This window comes from Chelmon rostratus, chromosome 23, assembly GCF_017976325.1.
Source record: "Chelmon rostratus isolate fCheRos1 chromosome 23, fCheRos1.pri, whole genome shotgun sequence".
Lineage (NCBI taxonomy): Eukaryota > Metazoa > Chordata > Actinopteri > Chaetodontiformes > Chaetodontidae > Chelmon > Chelmon rostratus.
This window is the reverse complement of record NC_055680.1, coordinates 6,105,644-6,122,651: the sequence shown is the minus strand read 5'-3', so window position 1 is coordinate 6,122,651 and position 17,008 is coordinate 6,105,644. Positions and strand designations below refer to the sequence as shown.

Sequence of the window (17,008 nt, the reverse complement as noted above, 5' to 3'; positions counted from 1 at the left end):
ACAGCAGCTCTGTAGTGCCTTGCTTAAGGACTCTTCAGTAGGGCAGATCCTTGAAGCAAAGTCCGGCTATCCAAGGCAATACACATTCTTCTGAATCTACACACGGCCATGTCCCAGACTGTAAATATTCAGAAGAAGCCCATTTCTTCTCTTTTTCAGTTATTCTGTTTTAAATTAATAAAATGTTTAAATAGCCTGATGCCTCTATTTTTAATGGATGATTTAATGAATTATTATCCTATAAATGCCTCAGCACCACTCATTGAAAATGTGCACATGGCTGCAGTGTAATATGCTCACTCTCCTGAGCACATTCACCTGAACTGACCTAAAAGAACAGATTTTTGTGACCACTTTGGACACAAGCTTACATATATACAGTATATACATACATGTAAATGATTGTAAGTGACAGGCGTTCTGCAGAGAAGAATGTTTTTGCTGCTGTGATCTACTGCTCTGCTCCCATCTCACACTGTTCTGTCGTCGACTTCCTTGTAAATTGACTGAATTCTGTAATCCGTAGTCAGGGGTGGAATCTGAGAGAGATTAGCACTGTTCTGCTGCATGTCTAAACTCAAAGCTTATTTTATATTTCGGAAGTCCCTCAGAACTCTCCGGGTTCATCCCATTACTGCCACACAGACTTAAAGGAATCCAGGATTGTCGCTCTTGACGGGGGAAAATACAGATCCTGCTTATTTGCGAGGCTGAGCCGTCTCTATGCTGTGCTGTGCATGCTGTGCTTCCAACATCTTTCTGTGTGTGTGAGCGAGCGCCTCTGTGTCTCCATGTGTTTTTCTGGTGATGTGTGTGTGTGTGTGTTTGCGTTCAGAGCAGCCTGCCCAGCACCACTCCCTCTCTGCTCCTCGCTTCTCCTCTGAGGATCTCCAGGAAGCCCAGTTTGGTCAAGAACTCCAGCCTCTGACGGTCTGTCGGCTGCACCTCGCAGAACACACCCTGAGAACCTGCACACACACACACACACACAGGTGAAACACAGGTCACAACACAGGTGATGTTTCTTCAAGAAGCAGAACTGCAGGATTCAGTCTTCAGAATTAACATCGGCTCTCCAGCATGCAGGCAAATAAATAATTTCTGACAAAGTTAATGGTGTGAAAACATGGGGAGGCAGTTTGACCGCTGCTCACATTAATGAGCATGTTGAGCGTCACTACTTCAACCCTCCATGTTTTTCTGCTCTTTAGTTTGGCCTTTCCTCCTAAAAGGATATTAATATACTGTGCAGAAGTGTGTGAATATTTTCTACAACATTTCCGATTGCACCATTTACCTCAGATTAGTCGCAAGTGAGGGTTAATTGTAATTTTGATATTCCATTGCCTAAATTTAAAGCAAAAAAGAAGGCGTGTACATAAGCACACCCTAATAATGACTCAACATTGTGTCTTTACCGTTGGCTTTGAGTGCAGTGAGGAGCGCGGTGAGCAGGGTGCGGCTGACGCTGATGTCCACCAGCTCGGGCAGGGCGTCCAGTCGCAGCTGAGAGGGGAAGTGATAGAGGAGAGAGTCTGGGTACTCTCCCTGGTCCTCCTCCATCAGCTGGATTAAGTCCTACACAGAGGAGGGCAGAGACGCAAACACAAAGACATTCTCACTTGCTGATGAACTCCTGGAAGTTAACTCTGTCCCTTTTAGCTTCAATGATTGGTGGGTGGTGGACTTTTTTCTTTGTAGTGCTTGTTTGATGAAGGGTTGTGGAAACTGCAGTCCTGTGTTGTTGTAGTTTCCCACATTTGCCACTAGATGGTACTAACAGGCCATTTTTGACTAATTGCCCCTTATAAAACTCATCAGACCTGAATTTTCAAGTTACCCAACAACCAAATAACATAACTGCATAAAAACAGAGAGTAGAATAATCATCATCATTAATTCAAATTTCAACAAATTTATTTTAACATACATTCAATCCCTTATAGCATCAACTTCTAATAGCTTTAGTTTTATTCCTGTTTAACACAGTGCTTCCTGGAATGGAACTTACTAGTGTTCAAGCCATAAAACATATATTAAGGCAACTACCCAAGGAAGGAAAGTATAACTCACATGTGGTAATAACTAATTACATAAAACACTGGTGTTAGGTTGCCGTGTCGACTAAAGCAGGGAAAGATGCCACTCAGACACCTGCCAACTGTTTGGCTCATTCAGGTTTGATTACTGGTAAATCCCCCATGTGGGAAACTTTCTGACAGCTTCATACACCTGTGGCTGCAGTGTGAATGACGTCCAGAGTCGGACTGTCAGCGTGCACCGTGACGCACAGAGCGGGCACATAAATCCTTCACAGATGTCAAAGGCTGACTGTTCCTGTTGCTCTGCTTGGCTCTTTGCCTACGATCACTCAACTGTTTGTTATGATGGCCGACAGCTACACTGCAGCCAAGTGTGGTATCGCCTCCTGTTTCCAATGTCTTATTAATCAAGGAGAAAAAAAATTTGACTGGTCGGGACTGTTGCTTACCCATAACTACCATGCTACAATGCAGTGTTAATGCAGTGCTGACACAGAAACTAGAACCCCAAATCCAATCTGTGTGTGTGTGTTAATCAGCACTGCATGTGTGTGTGTGTGTTATTTGCTTTGTTTACCTGTGTGTGCCACCCACTGCCCAGTAGGTTATTAATCCATCACAGAGAGATCCAGATGGTGTAACTGCAGGAACTGATATGTCTAAACAATTGTGTGCATGTGTGTGTGTATTCCCGTGCCCTTCAGAATGACACCATAGCTATGGATTAAAAAAAGGATGCCTTTAACAACTACTTGGCTTCTTCTTCTCCACATATTCACCTGCGTGTTGGGGTGTGTGCTGCCCCCTTTGGGTGGGTATTTGTCCCTCATGGCCGGCATCCAGCTGGCCTGGCACCGCTTGGCGAAGGAGCGAACGTCCAGGATGCCCAACACGCAACCACACACACCCAGCTCATCCTCCAGGATGAAGCTGTACTCCGGGCACAGCGCCAGGCACGGCCCGAGACATCTATGGAAGTGAAAGGACAATTACTATTAAAAAAATATGTGAAAATAGTATTCCAATGTGATAAATAGCCATTGTGGAAATGTTTTGCCATGCAGACGATTACTCTGCCTCCTCTTTCTCTCTCTCTCACAAACACACACCTGTCTCCTATGACATCTGGGTGAGCAGCACTGGACCCTTGCCCACCCTGAGTCCTCAGGTGGAGTTGGCGCACCATCCGATACAGCTCCACCTACACGCACACACGCACGCAAAATAAATGATTATTGTTTGAAAGGGTGACAACAGGTGACCGAACAATCAGGTCATTAAATCCCTTCAAAACTATGTTAAATTTTGCAGCATTTCTCCATGTAAGGATCTCACTGTGGCGCTGACTGAAAATCCCATCAATTCTCAATGACTTTCCATCACCAAGTCAGAGTGTCTGCATGACCTAAAATGTTCCTCTTTCCTGGTTTCTCTCCAAAGGGGTAAGTAGTGTGGTTTCCACTGCAGCAGCTATGGTTAAGCTTTGCAGCTCCTGCAGTGATTGTGTATTCAGTAGCTGTAAAAACGGGCACCAACACTCCTTGTCTTTCCCTGTCTTAAACCTCTGACTTCCATGTTACACCATGAATCATCCTGACATCATGTGTGAAACAGCATCACATGTGAGTGTGACTTCTCCCACCTTGTCCTTGCCATGGTAGGGCCTGATGTTATAGAGACGAGAGGTAGGGAAGAGAGGAGGAGGATGAGTGAAGAGTTCACTGCTGCTGCCTATTGGGAGAAGCATCTTCAAACCACACACACACAAACACACACACACACGTTATTACGAGAGGACAGGATGTCAGTGTCACATGTACTAATAATCTAAGAATACAAGCACGCTCACATAGACTGGCAACAAAACAACAGGAGGAGGAAAATATTATACAAGCACACACCTGCACCTCCCCAGACACGCCCCCTTTGAACACCCATGGCTCTGACTCCACTCCCAGTAGGTCCGCCCCCGTGGACTTCCCACACCCTACCACAAACAAGAACCGCATGTCAGTCCGGTGACATCATGTGGTTATGGCCAATGAAATGCCAGGAAAGTCCGTACAGATGGAAAACGACTGCACAGTTAAATCGGCTTTAAATATTCATGCTGGCATAAAAGTTCCGTGTTTTACAGCATTACAGCTCCTCAGGAGATGCTTGATGACATTAACTTCTTTTTCAGTTTTTATGCTCGTGCCATAAATATTTGAAGCATGACTGGTGGCTCAGTCCTCACGGCGCCCTTATCTGGAGCTCCACTAAGCAAGAAATAGTGATTGGATGTCGGGTTTATAGCAGAACATTTTCAGACTGGTTTTACTTTGGGTAGCAATGATTTGTGCAGCAGAGGCAGCATGTAGGTAGTTACTTAAGGCATACCTATGGAGTTTAGAGGTCATGCCTACTCACAGTGAAAGCAGTTCCTCCATGTGCCCAGGGTGGAGCTGTCACTCAACACTCGTCCATCTGAGAGATGAGTGGGTGGGGTTAGATTATAGTGTGCTGTATGGTACGACATAATGAAGACTAAAAGAGCACAGTATAAGAGTATAGTATACTATACTGTCCTGCCTCCATCTCTTTATACTCACCCAGCCAGCATATGAATGCTTTTGCCACAAGAGCCATGTTCCTCAGGTCCCACACATAAGGGTAAAGGTCATAGAGCACCGCCCTGTTGGCCCCGCCCACCACGCTACAGTGGAGCTGTGCTATGTCTTCACACAGGGACAGGAACCTGGAGGCCCGACCTCGCCACTCATCGACCTGAGGCCGTGCACAGATAATACAATCACTTTTCATCAGTCACATCCATCGGCCACGCACTCCACAATTAAATCCGCAGAAGAAACGCACACTGACCTTCTGAGGCGGTGCCTTTTTGCTGTTAGTGCTGACCAGGTGGCAGTTTGATTTCAGCCAGGTCAGGTCCTGCAGCAGCTTCTGGGCAGACGGGCCATGCTCATGAGGCAGATAATGAAGACCAACCAGCAGCCGCACCTGGGATTCACTTAGTAGGACTTTCCCACCGCAGAGTCCCCGACCCTGGGCCTTCTGCCCCCTGCCGCCACCTGAGGGAGCTCCAGACCGGGACCCTGGAGGTTGCTGATGGGGTTGACTCGACTGGTTTGACCTCTTCTTCTCCCCTTCTTGTCCCTCCCTCTCCCCCTTGACCTTAGTGGGTGATGACGGGGGTGAGCTGGAGTTCAGGGGGAAAACAGGAAGCTTGGCCACGGCAGAGGTTCCTCTCAAGGTGGAAGGGCAGTCGGATCTGTCAGGAGTTTTGCAGCGAGATGTGGGTGCAGAGGAACGCTGGTCTGCTCGTGTGCTCTGCCGACCTGTAATGATTAAAAGTACAAATATGTCCCATTTCTGTTGGACAACCTTGAAAATTTCAGCTTGTGGTCAACAGTGTACTGAAATAATGCAGTTAAGGTATAAATTGATTTAATTTGTCCAACCAAAGGACATGAAAGTGGCTGAGCAGGTGAAGTGTTGGAGTCCAGTCCATTCTGGACATACATACCTGCTTGTAGAGGCTGGTTGAGTTCCTCCATCCAATCACGTAGTGCAGCAGACAGAGCTCTATCAGGACAGTATTCACACTCCTCATCTAGAGCATACACAACATTGTGTTACCATATACTCATATTCATACAGCACACAGTACAGAACAACCTTCCCACACACATCGCACATACAGTATCTCCTTCATCCGCGATATTCATGCATGACTGGAAAGGAAGATACCCGCCCGTCTCAGAACACGACTTATCTTGTGTTTCCTGGTCGGAACTACTGATATGAGTTTCTACAGGAAAAACGAAACATGACATTTGCAATAGTTTTAAATATGACAACTCAAAATCATGGGCAAGGAAAATTAGCTAGCATCACTAGCATCAATTTCAGATCAACACTTAAACGTCTCATCTAAACCCTGACTATGACCTATAATTTTTCCAACAACAATGTGTTTATGTGTTTGTATATTATTTTAGCAGCATTACTTAGCTCCCTCTCCTACAAAAACACTGAATCCAGTACTTACTTCGCTTACTACTGACACCCCATCACCCTCCCTCTCACGATATCATTAAAATTCCTCTTCCATTTCCATCTACATCACAGTCTTCAGCCTGCCCTCCATCTCTCTTCTCATCCCCTCCCTTAAAGCCCATTTCTCCTCCAGCCCTCCGCCTTGTTTCTCCTCCACAGAGGGACCTTCCTCTCCTCTCATTTCTTCCTTCATCACACCACACAATTATTCCTCCATCACCGCCTCTCCCCGCTCTCTATTCAGAGCAACATCACACGCCACAGCAGTTCTCTCCCCCACATTTTTCCACCCAGCTCCTTTGTTGCCTCTTTTGTCTCTGGTGGTATTTTATTGTATTACTGTCAGAAGATTTAATGCAATAAATATGAATCAAATGATGAATCAAGGTCATGCGAGAGCTATTAATGCTCCACACAAAGTCTGACAGAACATATCAAGTATAAAACTTAGAACATACACACTGTGTGAAAGAGATGGACTAACATTAACAACTTCTGTCAATATGTAGATGTCACTTTGCAGCGAGAGTAGATGAAAATTGAATTGGACAACTCAGTATCAGAGAAATATTTTTACTCTGTTTAACTACGGGCAATAAGTTTATTCAGTCGATTTGTCTGGGATGACAGATGGAACTTTAATTCCGACAAGTTAATTGATTTGTTAAATAATATCAGGCAACATTTCTGCCTGGTGGTTAAAATTGCATTAGTTGCCAAGCAACACTGGCTTATTAAACATTTCTCCCAGAAGCAATGGGACCAACTGTGTACAGCTCTGGTCTGGCAGAGCCAATGTTCGTTTATTAACTCGGGACATCTCCTGTCTCATCACTGCTACTTCCTCCTTCTAACTGCTCATTAATCTCTCTGCCTTTCTGCCGCATCCTTCCCTCCAGCATTCCCCTCACCTTTCCTCTCCTCCTTCCCAGCTCGGTACCAGCTTCCAAGCGTATGGAGAGGGATGTAGTTGGCTTCAAACTCGCAGTTGGGGTTGAGTAAGAGGCCTCTCAGGTGGCTCCTCAGCTGAGGCTCTCTGCCCTTAAACGGCCCGAGGAAGAGACGCCTGGAGTCGTAGTCGTTAGCGTGCAGGTTGTCCCAGATGAGCGGGGGGCGCTGGAGGACAGACTCCACCTCAGCCAGGCAGTCAGCGGACAGTTTCCTGGAGATGACCTTACTGCCTGTGGAGAGTGAAGAGGAGAGGAAGCCTGAAGGTTTGAGAAACAGACTTTGCCACATCAAATCTGAGGCACACAGCAGAATAAGTTGTTCTCTTGGTGTATTTGAACTTTGGACTTGTCCCTTTAATCTTGAACAATGATAGAATAGCCTAATAAAGAATAACAAAATCAAAACTGAAACAAATCCCAAAATGTAAAATTGAAAGACAGAGTATGTAAATGATATTCACAACAGATAGCCTTCACTTACTTACTTTGCTTTACTGAACCAAAACAAAATAGACAGAATATCTTCTCTGAATAGGTGGACAATCAGGTCTCACAAGATGCTCACATGTTCATTAAACAGTGGCCGTGCATAATTTCACAAACAGCTTTCTGGCATATTTTGCATGCCGAGCTGTCTTTGTCTTTATCAAGATAGGCCTCCTGGAAGTTCTTCAGATTCCAATGAGAACAAGTGCTGCCTTGTGCACATATGGAATAAACACACTACAGCTCTGGTCCTGTTTCATTTCCTACACTGAAAAGCTGTCGGAAAGTTGGAAAGCAGTTCATGACAAAAAGGTTGCAAATCCTAAGGAGCCACAATGTAAACTACACTGGGTGGTATACAGTATGTATAATATGTGCACTCAGGAAGGAAAAACTAGCATGAAAACTGTATCTCACATTTGTAAATGCTGAAAACTTTAATTATCCCAGTGCAACAATAAAGTAGCAACCAAAGAATAGCTTCTGTTAGAAGAACAATAAAGACAAGACAAGCAAGAAGATTCAAAAACTGAACTAAACAAGAGAAGGCGATAATGCGTGTGTGTGCATGTTTGTGTTTCTATTGTACTTCCATATGCATGTGGGCAGATTTGCACTTAAATCCTCAAGGATGGAGGATGTTGCGTGTGGATTTGTGCCTGCACTCACTTTCATGTGAGTGTGCTGAGCTGTGTTTTGCTAGTGTGTGTGTGTGTGTGTGTGTGTGTGGGTGGGTGTATGGGTGGGTGTGGGTGTGCATACTCTTATTAAGCAAGAGATTGTGGGTCAAGTAATGAGGCGAAAGACAGAAAAGAAAAAAATTGTACTTGTTGTTGTTATCTGTAATCAATCAGGCTGTCTTATTGAGAAAAAGATCCCTTTTCTGGATTGACCCGAGAACAATATACACTCACAAGAACGCAATCAGCAAACAGACACAACAAAATTACTCAATAAACCAGGGATTCATACTTTATACATGAATAACATGAGATGGCTATTTCTTCTTGAAAGAAGGAAGTCCATCCAATCCATCACTTACAGGATACAGACAACACTGATGAGTCTGAAATTTGTCATGTTTAATGAAGTGTAATGCACTGTGACACTGTGCACCGAGTTCAGCTACTAAAACGCGGATGGAGCAGCACAACAATACAGAATATCTCCATAGTCACAGACAGATATGAAGGTTGACTGCACAATCGTTTTACAGCTGGAAGAAGGCACACGTCCTTTAATTCTACACAAGAAGCCTAGCCTAGATTCTTAATTTTTGCGTTAAATGTTAAATAAAAAGAAAGATGGTCTGACAGATAGTCTGCTGTCAAGCCAAGTGAAGTATATGTATGACTCAGCATGACTAATAAGGGTGTTTTAATGGCAAGATAGTCAGTCACTGGTGGAGGTGGAGAATACCATGCACTTGGTCTTCTCTACAATAAAAAAACTAGTGAGTGATTAAGGAGTGATGATTGGAAAGCATCACGCAGACTGAGGATGAGTCAGAGCCTGGGCTGGGGTGGAGCCTGGGACATGTTAAATAGTATGGACTATTGATGGAAGTATTGATTAGAAAAAATTATGTTATTTATCTTTAATGTAAACAGTAATGGGCCAAGGATAGACCCCTGTGGCGCTCCCTCCTTAGAAGATGAAAAGTTTGCCATTGCCAATTAAAAAATATTTAATTGTTATTAATGTCAGAGCTCGACAAATTATTGAAATTTGGTCTGGTGGGTTTGTCTATGAGCTGAAAAAAAATTTAGTTCTCAAGACTCAAGACTCCAGGCACTAAATCGAGTGTGGATTTAGTGCCTGGAGTCTTGAGATGTTTCAAGTGTAATTGCTGTTTAGAGGTAGCAGAAGGCAGAAGAGGGGGCACAATAGACATAGGATGGCACACCTAGTTTGACTTCTATGCTAAGCTAGACGGCCAGTTTTATAAACAACAGGAATGGTGTGCTAGGACATTCGGGGACATCAACAGTGGCAGGACTGGTCAGAGCTAGAGGATGTCATGGGAGTGTTTTGGCTACCTGTTAGCAGAGCACTAGGGTGGGTGACGGAAAAGGAAATGTTTGCAAAAAGTAGTTTTGCACCCAACCAGAATGTATGCCATCACTTCTAAATAACTGTCTGCATTCCCGCAAGAGGTTGGAACTGTTGATGTAGGACACTGTGGACAGCCAGCAGCAGCCTGCTGAAAGTTAATCATGGACAACACGTTATAGAAGAGTAGTTTAAAAACTAAAAAGATCAAGCAGCAATCAACTACTCTGCGTCACACAGCAATGACAGGTGTTCTGCATCTTCTGATGTATTCCACATGTCTGCAGGAATACAGCCACATCATACACTGTGGTAAAGAGTGCAGTTGTGTATGTTACTCACCTGTCCATACCACTGTTATGTTGGGCAGTAGGTCCTCTCCAACAGTCTGCAGGTAGGGAGACTTTGATACGCTGGGAGAACACAGAGAACCACAGTACTCTACAGGGAGAGAGAAAGAGAGGTGCACTTCATCATCCAGCTTTATGGACGGGCAGTAAAAACTGCACATGTCAGACTCTGCAAACATTCCAGTTCAGTTCAGTTTAGCACTCCTACCTGTAGGGCAGAACAGGAAGACGGGTGGTTCCCCCAAGAACCGATAGATCTCATTGGTTACGGTGACCTGAGCATGAGCGAATGAAGAAAAGGCCTCGCTGTCGGCCTGACACATGGAGTGGTCGATGTCATCAAACAGAATGGCAAATGCCTGGCAACCCAGGTCGGATACCTGGAGAGAGAGATAAGGTTGTGTATGAGAGAGAAAAATAAAACACTACATTCCTGCAGTTTTTTATAATCTCATCTCATTGATACCTGTCTCAGCTTGCGCTTGAGTAGTGTCAGGTCACAGGAAGAGGAGAAGACGATGTCCTGACCAGGAGAGAGGGCGTAAACGAACCTCAGGCCTCTCGACTGGGCCTCCGCTATGAGAGTACGCAACTGACCTGAAAGGAGGAGGCAGGAGAGGAAAAACCCTGAGTTTGAACTATAAAGTGAAACAAAATGAGACACGGGCCAGTGAATAATAAACATCACTTGAGCTTTCATATCACTTGAACACGTCTCTCTAATCCCATTTTTATGTATTTCTAAGGGAATTGCAGCACCACTGCATCAGAACCAGAGGCATCACTTCCTTTAATTCATGCATTCTTTGCCAAAACATGACGCCTACATTGCCCACAATACAACTCAACTGCAGACAGTTTGGAAGCAGATTCAGGTGTGTTATTGGCTGATGTAGCCTCGAGCTCTAGCAGACATGTAGAGCAGGCTACAGAGGTCTGGCGAGCCCTGGCGAGCCCTGGCGAGCCCCAACTGATGCTAAACTCAAGTGGCATCACTTGAGGCAATTTCCTTTGGAACCACAGCAGGATTTATTTATACAACTTTTTGCACATACACACTTGTACTCTCCAACAACGATGAACAGACTTTGATTTGTAATATTAAACTGCACGTAAGTGATTTCAAATTTTGAAATTTATATTTCCAGCTGTCGCACATGTGGGTGAATGAGTGGTAGATCAACAGCTGGGTGAATGAACGGGATGAGCTTACCCTCCTCCTCAGGAGAGTAGACTTCTCTCCACAACAGTCTGTGTTTTAGGTCATCTTTTGGGCCGTACAGGTACGTGTTCAACCCCCAATGCTGCATCCTGGCACAGAAACACACGGGAGAATGATCAGGTTTAAGTCATTACACCTGATCTAGCTCTAACAGTATCTAACGCTAAATCAGTGAGTCTGCAACAAGGAAAGACATCCACTTATTGTATAAAATAATCATTCGCTTTCCTATCACCACTTCTGAAAGATGCTTTGTCACTTTTCAGATAATTTGAAAATATAATCTATTACTTGATGACACGAGCAGCTGAGGAAGAGGCGAGGACGGAAGGAGGGGACAAAACAGAAAACAACGACACGCAGCAAGAAAATAGGTCCACTGTATCGATCATGGCCGCCACAGTTACAGGAAATGACCTCCTGAATTATAAATAGAGCATAGTACTAGCAGTGAAACAATATCTGCATCACACACACACATAGACAAAACATGAATATCGCAACCTCTCTCTCTGGACATGGACCAGCTCTTGCCTTCCTTGTCATTTGTGGGTGGACTGTGTTCTCATTCTCTCCCTGCTTCATTTCCTGGACAGATGGTACGTAAGTCGCCTCCGCAAAGCTGCAAGCTGCCTGCCTCGAACGCACAATCAGACGCGCGCACGCACTCACATACTGTACGCACGTCCACGGGCCTACTCTGCCAAACTTATGCAACACTCGAGCGTATGAATTGTGCCTGCACCCCGCACTTCGGTCTAAAAAAGCCAATCTATAAATAAACCCGGAGCCCACACACTCAGCTGCTGCTACACTGACAAAGTTTTTGGGAGTCATTTTTCCTCCTCTTCATGAAGCAGCGATGGCCTGTTCACCAAAGCTTTGTCTGCCAGTATCACACGAATATCAAAAGAGATTTCGGGACACAGTATAGCGCCTTTAACATGGTTCCTAATAGGGAACAGAGGCAGTGTGCTATAATGAGTTAGTCCATATATTTAAGAGCAGTGGAAAGCAGAGAGCAGAGGGAACAACTTCTCTCCAGGGATGCAGTCGACTGTCTCTATTAGCTGCTGTACTACAAAAACTGTGTCAGAGCTCCCGACAGGCCTTTATGCTGATCCACTCGTTTGTGAGATCAGTGTGACATCAAGAATTAATTGGATCCCTACTAACTAGAAGGTACACACAAGGTGTAATATACAGTAAATGTGCATGAAAAGGGAATGCCACATCAGTCATTAGTGCATTTGTTTCACATGTAACATGCTGTTGTCCCATTATCAGTGTATTCATGTTTTAATTAGCATGAATGGGCTACCAGTGCTTTAAATGGCACCTTCACTGTTTGTATTGTGCACTTGGACATTTAATATTCTACTGTAGTTCACTGTCATGGCAATCACTGTGCGCTGATTCAAGCTGAACGAGCCCGTGTGTCTTGTGAGCTGATGAAACTGTTAATGAAAACTGTTGTGGCAGTCTCAATAAGGAGCTGCCTTGGTTCTGTTTAATCAAGATTCAGAGAGACTTGGCTCATGAACCTGCTGCCTTGATAATGGATTACTGTCTCTTCAGGGACTCGCGCCGTATAGAACAGCTGATTATATTGAATGTGGAACTTCACCTGGTTGAGACGGCTCTTCATCTACTGTTTTTATGTCGTCATCATGCTTGCAAACGAGAGCCTACGATGGCACCACACCAGTGCCTCTCCACACTCTGTGGCCAACAACTAAAGAGCGTGGTTGAGCAGAGAAACTCCCTGGTGTGAAGGTCTCTGCATGGAAAAAAGATGCTGCTAAATAAAGAGCTATGGGCACAGCGAACTCTTTCCTCTGTAAAGTCTTAGAGGACGAATACACTCTGTAACAGGATGCCATTTAATATGATGACCGCAATTTAAGAAAACGTGGGTGAGCATAACATTCTGGAGGAAACAGTGAATATTAAAGTTTTTGTGCAATTAAATGGACAAACTTTAAGATACTGACCATACAAATGTCATGCTAACTCTGGACAAGAGTCTGCAGCCATGCTAGCAAGCAGCTCTGTGAGGCTGTAAATTAGCAAATTTCATGTCAATCCATCCAATACTTGTTACAAGATTTTCCAAAAAACACAAATATTAACCTCATTTTGTTGCTAGAAGCAAAGTCAGGAGATCATTGATGTCATTAGGATCCATCCTCTGGGAACCATGAATGTCCTGACAATCCGTCCCGTAGCTGTTGAGCGTTTTCAGTCTGGACCAAAGTTGCAGACTAACTGACTGTCAGACCAACGCTGCCGTTCCCTCGGCTACATGAAAACAATATCTACGGTAACAAATGATCCACAGCCCATCTTTGATCCTCTTTCTCTATTCTTCTACTTTAAGAAAATGCAGTATCTGCCCCCACTCTCTCCCCTCCTGTCATCCATGGCTGAGCCTCAGGACTGAGCCAGGATGAGCCTGGCCTTTGCCACGGAGTCATTCTGAGTCAGTGATTTCTCTCAGGTCTGCCTGGCACTGAAATAGAGGCGTGTAACTGGGTTCAGCCCAGAGGCGTCAGGTCAGAGGCTCCTGAGCTCACCCTACTCGGACCACATTAACAAGCCAGGTGGTACACCTGTGCTGCTCACAGACACAGCTTACACTGCATGCAGTTTCATCACAGCTTGCAGGCTTCTTTAATGGTCGGTGACAGACTTACCACTGGAAGAGAACTTTCCTCTGATCCATAGACCAGGGCCTCCCGTAGAACCCTGCAGAGGAAAACCAAACATGAAACGAGTGCATACATGTCACTATAAAGCCACACCTTCAGATACACCCGATCACTGACATAATGAAACACCTAGAGTATTGATTTCTTCCACAAGGCCATAGAGGGGACACGCTTTTATAATTGATCTGTTCACCATTATACGCCCTGATGGTTTGAGGACATCCTTTTTGATATATTACATTTCTTTTTTCGTAACAGTCAATAACTGTGTGTAACACAAACAACACAGTGTAACTGTGTGAGCTCAGAAACTGTGGTATTCTTGCAAAATGTCAATATCTTTGCTGCAAATGATAATTTCCAACACACATTCAAACATACATGTGCATTACCACTGAATTTACACCATGGCATTCCATAGCGGATATCATATGATTCTCTGCACTGTTTTTTAGTTGCCAGCTCTGCAGTAATTAATCACAAACTGGACAGTTATCAGCTACTGGACACTGTTAGTGAACAGCCACAGTACAGTATGAGCACATGAGAGGATGTGAGCTCTTCCACTGCTTTCTTGGACACATCCCCCCTGTGTCTGGCAGAGGCATAATTCATCTCCAGCTCCACTCTCCATCACATTTTCTATTTTTAGAAATGGGAGCATCTCCAGTGTCCCTCTCCCTCCTTTGTGTTTTTTTGAATAAGTCTGCAGGGAAAGAGTGTGTGTGTGTGTGTGTGTATGAGAGAGAGAGAGAGCTTGTGTGTGTATGCCCATGCACACAGTAAGTGGGTCATTGTGAGAAGTAAATCAGATCCACTGAAAATCCACACCTTTGTATGCGCATGTGTGTGACATAGGTACCTGGGTGCCTGTGTGTGTGTGTGTGTGTGTGTGTGTGCTGCACAGTACTCCCCACTAAGTCAAACCCAATTACGAACTCTGCTGGATGTCACCACATGGGACTGAGAAACGCGCTGGTTTAAGAGGTTTCAAGAATTAGCAATGTGGTGTGAGTGTGTGTGCGTGTTGCATGTGTCACACTTTTATTGTCGCTGCGATATGAATTTCCAAAATAAACACGTCCCAAAGGGCTGTGAAACCAGACTAGCTGACAATTCTAAGAGCTGGAGAGCTGAGGCAAAAAGGCTAAAACTATGAGTTAACTGAGAACAATTATAACAATCAATAATCATAAGTTAATGAGCAAAAATACCAAATATGATTCCACCTATTCTCTGTTTTAAATCCTTGGATATTGGAATTGGATATTTTGGGGGTTTGGGACAAAGCAAAGCATTTAGAGACTATTACAATGTGCATTTTTCTCTATTGTCTGATGATGATTTAATTAATCAATTCATTAAAAACATGTTTGGTTTCTTTTTTAAGGGTCTATACTTGCAGATGCAAATTTGCAGCATAATTTCTTCACAGTGTGCGTTTGGTTGTGACAGTTGCTTCACAGTCCCATCATCAGTTTCTTCATTGTCAATATTTTCTGCACTAATTAGTGTGGATCCTGCTTTGTCATTGTCATGACCTGTAGCTGTAACCTGGACTTTCACCATCACCCCTGCTGGTGTTGTGGTTATCACCTCCTGTTCTTCATTATCATCCTCATAAACATCCCTGCCATCACTTTATCCCCATCACTTCCAACATCATCAGTACTCCTCATTGGTAGTTTTTTCATTATGGCCCTCAAATTTCCCTCTTCTTCATTGTGTTCTTTTCATCGTCTCATCATCATCATCATTATCACATTATCACATCCTCTGTCAAACCACCACATGCTGTCATATATACCCAAACATCATCACAGTCTCCAGCCTTAATTCCAATCTAAATCATCAAGCTCACCTTCACCATTAGTGTCATTATCAATATCATCCCATTATCTGAAATCTCACCATTATCATCATCACATTCATCACCATCAGATTCACTGTCAACATCATCTCCATCATCATCTTCATTACCCCAGCCATTATCCAGAGTGTTTTCCTTTCCTTAGGCTGCAGCCTTTGAACCAGACATTATTGAATGCTTTTTGCCGCCTGCTCTCTGATCTTCACTTCAAGCCCGGCTGATCACCAGCACATCATCTCATAAAGACCTTTACATCCGTGCTCGTGCATCTATGACCGTTCCCCCCTTCACCTGCAGTCTGTGACAAAACAATTCTCAAATCTAGGTCAAACGGTGGGCTATTCAAAATCATCCCCCCGAGGTAAGAAAAAAAATCACATGATCTGACAAGAGGTCAGTTGTGAAGTCGGCCGCTCTTACCTTCCACCACCCCACAAAGAAACTGCTTCTTCTCCTCCATCCTGTCCGCGGCCCCGCTGCCTCCCTCCGCTTTGAGTCGGCCTCTAATCGGCGAGGGAAGACGAGATGCTCTCCACGTCTGTCAGCTCAGATACCGGGTTTGTTCTTCATGCTTCTCCTCGATCTGCCTCCACCTCCTCCTCTCCCTCTCCTTCTCTCTACATAGCTGGAGCTCGCGTGCTGCGTTCAGGTGCTCGGCGGAAGCTCCTGCTTTCAAGCACTTAACGCCAATTAAAGAAAAAAAAAAAACATAACAGAGGTGGTTGAGTTTATTCAGCAAATAGAGAGTCTATAGAGTCTGTCCTGCATTACATTGTGATGACAGACTTGTATGTGTATCATAATTTTTTAAAACAAAACAATAGTAAAAAACGAATAATAATTCTATTTTTATTGCATTTAGGCAATCTAAAAATTGGTAAGGAACTTACATACAATAAAACTGCTCCAGGGCGATAAAATATGACATAATGAATCAGCATAAAAATGTAAATGTCGAACTCAATACAATAAAACAGTGACACATAATGATATTGTTGGGCTACTGTTTTTAATATGCATAAATGGACAAAGCATTTTTTTTTATTAAAATAAGTGAGTGACTAGAAAAGAGACCTTTAGCCTAAATCACAAAGCAAATTACTGTGTTATGAAAGTGCTTTGTCATTTGTTATACTCTTGTTTCAAGATCTTAAAATCCTCCTCTGAATTCATCTGGGACATGGGGATGTAAACATTCATCAGGTAACAGACATTCAGGGCAAGAGACCATTTTCCTGGCAGACATTTAGACATAGCAAGAAA

At 44.0% G+C, this 17,008-nt stretch overlaps 1 protein-coding gene across 1 annotated transcript; it reads right to left on the bottom strand.

Moving 5' to 3' along the window:
• Positions 1 to 162: 162 nt before the first annotated feature.
• Positions 163 to 16,205, bottom strand: si:dkey-183c6.8 (protein O-GlcNAcase). Its single transcript, XM_041965329.1, has 17 exons — positions 16,166 to 16,205; positions 13,861 to 13,912; positions 11,156 to 11,253; positions 10,409 to 10,539; positions 10,151 to 10,322; positions 9,935 to 10,033; positions 7,016 to 7,285; positions 5,572 to 5,658; positions 4,908 to 5,383; positions 4,637 to 4,811; positions 4,455 to 4,511; positions 3,944 to 4,029; positions 3,685 to 3,789; positions 3,152 to 3,243; positions 2,822 to 3,011; positions 1,419 to 1,578; positions 163 to 968 (listed from the first exon to the last, which is right to left on the bottom strand). Exons 1-17 carry the CDS (start codon positions 16,203 to 16,205, stop codon positions 832 to 834), a joined length of 2,427 nt encoding a protein of 808 aa, XP_041821263.1. The 3' UTR covers positions 163 to 831.
• Positions 16,206 to 17,008: the final 803 nt, after the last annotated feature.

What these genes read in the sequence shown, in the direction of transcription:
- si:dkey-183c6.8 (XM_041965329.1), bottom strand. Translation starts at nt 16,205, where the DNA reads ATGGAGGAGAAGAAGCAGTTTCTTTGTGGGGTGGTGGAAG. An exon ending in CTACTCTCCTGAGGAGGAGG is followed by an intron (nt 10,540 to 11,155) that starts GTAAGCTCATCC and finishes TCCTCCTTTCAG; the next exon opens with GTCAGTTGCGTACTCTCATA. An exon ending in TGGGAAGGAGGAGAGGAAAG is followed by an intron (nt 5,659 to 7,015) that starts GTGAGGGGAATG and finishes TGTATGCTCTAG; the next exon opens with ATGAGGAGTGTGAATACTGT.